This window comes from Euleptes europaea, chromosome 7 (genome assembly GCF_029931775.1).
Source record: "Euleptes europaea isolate rEulEur1 chromosome 7, rEulEur1.hap1, whole genome shotgun sequence".
NCBI lineage: Eukaryota > Metazoa > Chordata > Lepidosauria > Squamata > Sphaerodactylidae > Euleptes > Euleptes europaea.
In genome coordinates, this window is record NC_079318.1 from 99326788 (window position 1) to 99335401 (window position 8614).

General features: G+C 50.2%; 1 protein-coding gene across 1 annotated transcript; it reads right to left on the minus strand.

Annotated features, from left to right (window-relative positions):
- Positions 1-4094: 4094 nt before the first annotated feature.
- Positions 4095-4328, minus strand: LOC130481055 (cortexin-3-like). Its single transcript, XM_056853712.1, has one exon. It carries the CDS (start codon positions 4326-4328, stop codon positions 4095-4097), a length of 234 nt encoding a protein of 77 aa, XP_056709690.1.
- Positions 4329-8614: the final 4286 nt, after the last annotated feature.

An 8614-nucleotide genomic window follows, 5' to 3' on the forward strand; every position in this document is an offset into this window, starting at 1 on the left:
CCAGGTGTTGTATTTTTAAACCTCTTCCAGCTGAGAGAGAGGAGTAAGTATGAGAATTTTTATAAATTATACCTCTGCATTTTTATATCTATATAAATATATCCTTATTTATTTAATGTGCAATTGCCTTTTGAAAACTCTTCCTGCCTTTTGTTACTTGTAACAGAAATCATGTAACCGACCGTAGCAAGGAGCCCTTCTGTTTCTCGCTCATCCCTTCGGGGTTCCCAGAAAGAAGGGGAGCTCCCCTTTTCCTGTTCATCTCTCTTTAACCGCAACATCACAGGTTATTTGCCATATTTTTATAACTGAGAAGATTGTATCCAATTCAGTGAAACACTGCTTTTTCTGTGGTTTGAAAGTGCCCTTCCTATTCCTAGAGGATTTTAAAAAAGAGAGAAAAAAGAAATAGCTTTATGTGCAGGCTGGCTTGTTAGTGAAATTATATTTTATATTTCCGGGCCTTTAGGCCCAAAACGTTCAGTTTACAATATGTACAGGGGTCTTTTTATTTGTTTTCTTTTGATACTATTTTTTGGTTAATAAAATGCCAAAGTCATTTGCTGTGGTGTTGTTCCTTCCTCCAGCTCAGAGAGAAACATGCTGCCGATCATTTCTCCATTCGCAAAATAACCCATCAGGATGGGCAGGTGGGAGAGGCTGGGGTTACATCCGGTTTGCTGCAGGGGCCTGGGTCGGGGCTGCCTGCTGCAGCCCTGCAGGAGTCCCTGACCAGGTTGGAAGGAGAAAGCAAGGCCAGAACCCTGACCGAGGAAGGAACGTGAGATGATCCCGTTCTTCCCGTAAAAGTAAACTTCTTTCAAGTTCGAGAGCGAATTTGGTCTTTGCAAAAGTGACTGCTTGCCTCAGATATCGGAAGATCGTGGAAAAAGAAAACATGGCAGTAGATCAGCCTTGCGGAAAACAAGATTGCTTTCCAGCAATTGAAATAATAGTTCCCCCTGCTCCGCACGGGTGGAAATAATCACGGTTTCCTCCATAGATCTGAGCCCCTGCGTAGAGGCGGAGGCGACGCTTATGGCAGCCCGTCTGGCTGGCTGCTGTTTTAAGCAGTAATCTTTAAAATTCCAGGGGTGTCGCGTCCCTTGTAGCCAAACGCTGACTAACAAGTAACTTTTTGCCGGTGGTTATGATTTGCTGGGCCGTGCGTGGCTTTGATTTATAACGGCTTAGTGGGCTCCTGACTGCAAAAGTAATTAGTTTTCCCCAGCAAAAAAGCTTCCAGGAGCGGGAGAAAACAGCTGGTGGGCCCAGGCGGGAGCCTCAGATGCCTGTTTCTGAAAGAGAGATGGAGTGATGTTGGAAAGGGAGGCCCAGGCTGTTGCCGGGGTGGGGGCAGGCGATGCTTGTTCGCTGCTGATTGCCCCATCAGCCCCGTCTTTGCTATGGATCTGGATGCTGATTTGAAATATCAACACGAAGCTGCTTTCTACTGAATCAGGCCCTTGTTCCATCAAAGTCAGTATTGTCTACTCAGACTGGCAGCGGCTCTCCAGGGTTCTCAGGCAGGGGTCTTTCACATCACCTACTTGCTTGGTTCCTTTAACTGGAGATGCTGGGGATTGAAACTGGGACCTTCTGCATGCCAAGCGGAGGATGTGCCACTGAGCCACGGCCCCTCTCCCGGAATGACAAGTGATCTCTAGGCTAGAGAGATCAGTTCCCCTGGAGAAAATGGGTGCTTAGAAGGGCAGGCATGGTATTCTACCTTGCTGAGGTCCTTCCCTTCCCCTGACCCCACCCCCAAAATCTCCAGGAATTTCCCAACTCATAGTTGGCAACTAGGGTTGCCAACCTCCAGGTACGAGCTGGAGATCTGCTATTTCAACTGATCTCCAGCCGATAAACATCAGTTCTCCTGGAGAAAATGGCTGCTTTGGCAATTGGACTCTATGGCATTGAAGTCCCTCTCTTCTTCCTGCACACCCCACCTCAAAGCCCACCTTTGCCAGGACGGCTCTGGCTTAACTTGTACCCCTACTTCCATGGCAGTGTATACATTCCTATCCATCCCTTAGATTCTTGGCTTCTCCCCCTGGGCCCTCTCATACTTGTAATTTAAACTGATTCATTTATTATTTATTTACTATAAACTTATTATTTGACTGGTATGTAGGTAACATTTATGGTGTGAGGGAGGGGCTGTGGCTCCGTGGTAGAGCCTCTGCTTGGCCTGCAGAAGGTCCCAGGTTCAGTCCCCGGCATCTCCAGTTCAAGGGACCAGGCAAGTAGGTGACGTGAAAGACCCCTGCCTGAGACCCTGGCGAGCCGCTGCCGGTCTGAGTAGGCAATCCTGACTTAAACGGACCAAGGGTCTGATTCAGAATAAGGCAGCTTCATGTGTTCATGTGAGGCCAAAGGCTATAACAATATAACAAAAGTAACTGCCCAAGCAATAATAAACATAACAATAAAAGAAAACACAGCAAGGTTAAAAACAGGTTTTTTAAAAGGGTCGGGACCAGGGCATCATGTCGATTGCAGCCCATTAAACATCAGGAGGAGAATTTGGCATGAATCTTCTTGGCTGCCGTTGCCAGCAGTGACACCATATAGGTGACATGGCCATCCTCATTAGATAAAAGAGAAATGAGTCTGTCTGCCGCTAGTTGAACACAGGAAGCTGCCTTATGCTGAATCTGGTCCATCAAAGTCAGTCTTATCATCTCAGACTGGCAGCGGCTCTCCAGGTAACTCAGGCAGAGAAAGGTCTTTCACATCACCTTCAGCCTACTCCTTTTCAAACTGATGATGCCGAGGATTGAACCTGGGACCTGCATGCCAGGCAGAGGCTCTACCACTGAGCCACGGCCCCTCCCCTTTTCTAAAGGGGAAAGAGAAAAAGGGGTTTAGCGGTTAGTGTCGGACTATGATCTGGTTGACCCAGGTTCAGATCCCCACAATACCATGGAAGCTCACCGGGTGACCCCGGGCCAGTAGCACGCTTTCAGCCTAAGCTACCCCGCAGGGTTGTTGTGAGGATGAAACAGGCAAGGAGGATGACGCCAGCCGTGTCGGTTCCCCGTTGGGGAGAAAGGCGAGGATTAAAGGAAGTAAACACGAGAATGTTAGACGCGATTCAATTTAATTGACACCTATATTTGGTACAGTCACGGCACAACCCCAAAGGCATTTCCCAGCATGCGCTTCTCTGACCGCCGGGGGCTGGATTCAGAGAGGAACCCTGCACATTGTACCCATTGTGTGCTTTGTCAAACTCCTGGGTGCTGCACAGGCGGTGTAGATCAGTCCCTGAACCCATCTGGGCCTGAGCACTTGAGGCTGCTTCTCTATACAGAAGTATAGTGTCCAGATCACATGAAGTGCTGGTATCGCTTTACTCTGCTCTGGTTAGACCTCACCTAGAGTACTGTGTTCAGTTCTGGGCACCACAATTTAAGAAGGATGTAGACAAGCTGGAACGTGTCCAGAGGAGGGCAACCAAGATGGTGAGGGGTCTGGAGACCAAGTCTCATGAGGAAAGGCTGAAGGAGCTGGGTATGTTTAGCCTGAAGAGGAGAAGACTGAGAGGGGATACGAGAACCATCTTCAAGTACTTGAGGGTGCCGGGTTGTTTTCTGTTGCCCCAGAAGGTTGGACCAGAACCAATGGGTAGAAATTAAATCAAAAGAGTTTCCGTCTAGACATCAGGAAGAATTTTCTAACAGTTAGAGCGGTTCCCCAGTGGAACAGGCTTCCTCGGGAGGTGGTGAGCTCTCCTTCCCTGGAGGTTTTCAAGCAGAGGCTAGATGGCCACCTGTCAGCAATGCTGACTCGATGACCTTAGGCAGATGATGAGAGGGAGGGCATCTTGGCCATCTTCTGGGCATGGAGCAGGGGTCACTGGGGTGTGGGGGGGAGGTATTTTGGAATTCTCTGCATTGTGCAGGTGGTTGGACTAGATGACCCTGGTGGTCCCTTCCAACTCTATGATTCTATGAGGTTTGCTTTCCGGCATGAAACGTCGCCAAGTCCAGCACACTCAAGACAAAGAAGCTTCCTTCCAGGCCAAACAGTGCATTTGGGCCCCTCCTGGCCCACCATCTCTCTGCCTCGAGGACGTCACCCATCCCTCAGGCCAGCCGGTAGCCGAAGGTGTCTTTTTCCATGTAGTCGGTCCACATGGAGGTCGGCGTGCTGCGGTAGGGGTCCAGCAAGATCCGGAAGCAACGGACGATCAGCAAGCCCAGGACAACGAAGAGGAGGAAGACGAAGACCAGAGCCGCCCGTTGCTCTGAGCTCAAGGCCGGGGTTGGCAGCATGGCGCTGGCCAGGGGCGGCAGGGAGCTGCCCGGGCCTTCGGCCATTGCTGCCAAACGTAGAGGCGTCTGGACAGGGGGGCCTGCAATGAGACAAGCGGCTGGTTAGAGCGACGGGACACGCACCGCCCCACTGCCGTGGTCGTACATGAATAGGGTTGCCAGCCTCCAGGTACTAGCTGGAGATCTCCTGCTATTACAACTGATCTCCAGCCGACAGATCAGTTCACCTGGCCGCTTTGGAAGGTGGACTTTATGGCATTGAAGCCCCTCCCCTCACCAAACCCCGCCTTCCCCAGGCTCCGCCTCAAAAACCTCCCGCCGGTGGCGAAGAGGGACCTGGCGACCTTACTGGTGAACACGGAAGCACCATGCCCAAGTTTGAGTCCCTCCCCCCTCTAGTTTGCCCTCTTAAGTGCCTGCCACCCCACCGTCGTCTTCTCCCACCTGGCTGGCACAGCTGCCATTACCCCAGGAAGGGGAAAGGGGAGATCCTCACCTGCGTGTGAGCCGCAGAAGCAGCCGGCAGACGCCTCTGCCCCGGGACCTGTTACCTGGCAGCAGAGATCCAGTGGATTTAGCTGAGGAAAGGCGGCAGGATTCCCAGACTTCAACAACTCCAACCTTCTTCCGGCTTCCTGGCGACGGAGAAGGGTGCCAGTTCAGGAGGACTCGGTCTTCTCCAAAAGATGCAGGAGGGACCACCTCTTGGGAAGGGAAGCCCCCCTTGAAATGGGGCTGGGGCTTCTTTGAGGCCGGGCCCTTGTTCCTTGCCCACACACTTACGCCCAGAGAGATGCTGCGAAGCTGTTGCCCGTAGCAACCAGTCTCCATGGTGATGCCTGGAGCAAACTCATTTTGCTGTTTCACCAGGGGTGGGCTGGAGATGCTGTTGGGTAGAGTTGCCAACCTCCAGGTGGTGGCTGGAGATCTCCTGGAATTACAACGGACCTCCAGACGACAGAGATCAGTTCCCCTAGAGACAATGGCCACCTTGGCCATTGGACTCTACGGCACTGAAGCCGCTCCCCTCCCCAAACCCCGCCCTCCTCAGGCTCTGCCCCAAAAACCTTTTGCCGGTGGTGAAGAGGGACCTGGCAACCCTAAGATCTCCTGCTAGTACAACTGATCTCCAGCCCTTAGACATCAGTTCACCTGGAGAAAATGGCCGCTTTGGCCATTGGACTCTGTGGCATTGAAGTCCCTCCCCTCCCCAAACCCCACCCTCCTCAAGCTCCATCCCAAAAACCTCCCGCCAGTGGCGAAGAGGGACCTGGCAACCCTACTTCTGAAGGTGCCTCCCCCCCCCCTGCAAATGGGTAAGATCGGCATCTCACATGCCCTCTCACATGGATTCTCTGCCTGCCGAATTCAAGAAGCCCCCCCCCCCTCCTTGCTTCTATCATTTTGCAGAATGTGCAAGAAATAGAAACGCTCTGGAGGGCCTGTGATACAGGGATTAGACCATCGGAGATTGGAATGATTCCTCTGAAACGGAATAGGATCCTCACGTATTGCAGGGGTCTGTCCTTTCGCTGCACTGTCTCTTACCTTTGTAATCTGCTTTTGGGATTATGCTTTAGGCAGCTTTCTGCTTGCATTTCCTTCTCATTCCGCAATGCTAATCCTATTGCATTGTTTATTGGATGTATTGTGCCGTCTGATGGCATTGTTTTCAATACGTTGTAATCTGCTTTGAGTCTCGGCAAGAACATAAGAGTCATAGAATCATAGAGTTGGAAGGGGCCATAGAGTCTCTCTCTCTCTCTCTCTCCGCGCACGTTTTGCCCGTGTTTTCCAGATGCTGTTTTAGCCAGAATGAGCTTTGGAAAGCTCATACCCTACCAGAAAATGTTTTGTTAGTCTTTAAGGTGCTACTGGACTCTTGCCCTTTTCTACTACTGCAGACAGACTAACACGGCTACCCACTGTGCATTATATTCCACTGTGTAATATTGAACACAGTATAACACTTGTTATTAGTCTTGTGAGACTTCATTATATTTGTGTTGCTTCATTCAAGTTTACTTCTTTGGGTCTTTTCTTGGCCTTTGTGCTGGTTGTTGAGTGACTACGTGTATACAGCACTGATGATTTTTGTTGTTGCCAACCTCCAGGTACTGACAGGAGATCTGCTGCTATAACAACTGATCTCCAGCCGATAGAGATCAGTTCACCTGGAGAAAATGGCTGCTTTGGCCATGGGACTCTATGGCATTGAAGTCCCGCCCCTCCCCAAACTCCACCCTCCTCAGGCTTCGCCCCAAAAACCTCCCGCCGGTGGTGAAGAGGGACCTGGCAACCGTACACCAGGGACTTGGATCAGGTCGGTGCCATCTTGGCAGTTTTATTCTCAGTCCCTTTCTTGATGATCCAGAGCAGGGGCATTCCCCTTTGGAATTGCCACGAAACAAAAGTGCCACGTTTTCAGCAAGCGATCCACTACAACCTCAAGGTCTTTTCCGTGACCTGTTCATACCCTATTGGCATATCTATGAAATTAGGAATGTTTGCCTGTCATTTCGTCCTCACGGTGAATTTCATCTGTCATTTCGCTGCCTGTTCACCCAATGCAGAATGGACGTTCCATGTTCTTTCTGCCTACCCTACCCTGCAGGGCTGTTCTGAGGATACAACACACACACACATGCCCCCCCCCACACACATGCATGCTCCCCTGAATTCAGAAGCCCAATCCACCTGTTACAGTGAATGTGCATACATCGGTTTGTAAGAAAGAAGTAGCCATGTGTATTCACTTTGTTTATTCACAGAGAGCCAGGAAAGGTGTAGTGGTTAACCGCGGTGGTTAGGAGCAGTGGACTATAATCTGGAGAACTTGGTTTGATTCTCCACTCCTCCACATGAGCGGTGGATTCTAATCTGCTGAACCAGGTTCGATTCCCCACTCCTCTACATGAGCGGCAAACTCAAATCTGGTGAACCGGGTAGGTTTCCCCACTGCCACACATGAAGCCAACTGGGTGACCTTGGGCTAGTCACGGTTCTCTCTGAACTCTCTCAGCCTCACTTACCTCACAGGGTGTCTGTTGTGGGGAGAGGAAGGGAAGGCGATTGTAAACTGGTTTGATTCTTCCTTAAGTGGTAGAGATAGACGGCATATAAAAACCTCTTCTTCTTCTTCCTCTTCCTCTTCCTCTTCCTCTTCCTCCTCCTCCTCCTCCTCTTCTTCTTCTTCTTCTTCTTCCTCTTCCTCTTCCTCCTCCTCCTCCTCCTCCCATGTATTAAAAAAAACATACACCCAGTGTTCACTTTTCAGGGATTGAACATGAATTCACTGTAACTTGTGAACAGCGCTAGAGAAAGGTCAGACATTTAATAAGGTGTGTCAGTGCACAAACAGCAGAGAGAAGGAGGCTGGATTGCCCCCTGCCAGGTTATCTAAACTAATGGTACAGCACGAAGGCCAAAAGCAAGAGGCAGCGGATGCGGTGCTGCTCAAACTCTGTTGCTGTGGGAACTGTTCAGATGATGACATTTTACAGATTCCCCCTGATGTGGGATGCGCCGGGGTCTCAGAGCCGGATTAAAATTAATTCTCCCACTGAACCAATTACCTGTTGTTTTTTGTTTCATGCCTGTGTGACCCATGAGGGGCCACTAGGTGGCGGAAGCCACACACAGTTTGGTCACCCTGGAAAGATTCTGGCTCTTTGCAGTCTGATTTTCCCTACGCCCAGCACACAGATATTTTTAATGTTAAAGGGATTACTTCACAGTCCCTGTAACTTTTGCACTTTGGTGTTTGTGAGTCACTTGTGGAAACTTTGGGGCTGTGGCTCCTGCTTGGCATGCAGAAGGTCCCAGGTTCAATCCCAAGCATTTCCAGTTAAAGGGACTAGGCAAGGAGGTGATGTGAAAGACCTTTCTCTGCCTGAAACCCTGGAGAGCAGCTGCCTGTCGAGTAGGCAATATTGACCTTGATGGACCGATGGTCTGATTCTCTATAAGGCAGCTTCATGTGTACATTACTTGAGGGGGGGGGGGCGCTGTGGCTGGGCATCTGCTTGGCATGCAGAAGGTCCCAGGTTCAATCCCCAGCATCTCTCATTAAAAAGGACCAGGCAAGAGGTGAAAGCTGGACAATGAAGAAAGCTGATAGGAAGAAAATAGATTCCTTTGAAATGTGGTGTTGGAGGAGAGTGTTACAGATTTCGTGGACTGCCAAAAAAACAAATCAGTGGGTTATAGATCAAATCAAGCCTGAACTGACCCTAGAAGCTAAAATGACTAAACTGAGGCTGTCGTATTTTGGTCACGTCATGAGACGACAAGAGTCACTGGAAAAGACCGTCATGATAGGAAAGGTTGAG

Coding starts and splice junctions, on each gene's coding strand:
- LOC130481055 (XM_056853712.1), bottom strand. CDS start 4,328: ATGGCCGAAGGCCCGGGCAGCTCCCTGCCGCCCCTGGCCAGCGCCATG.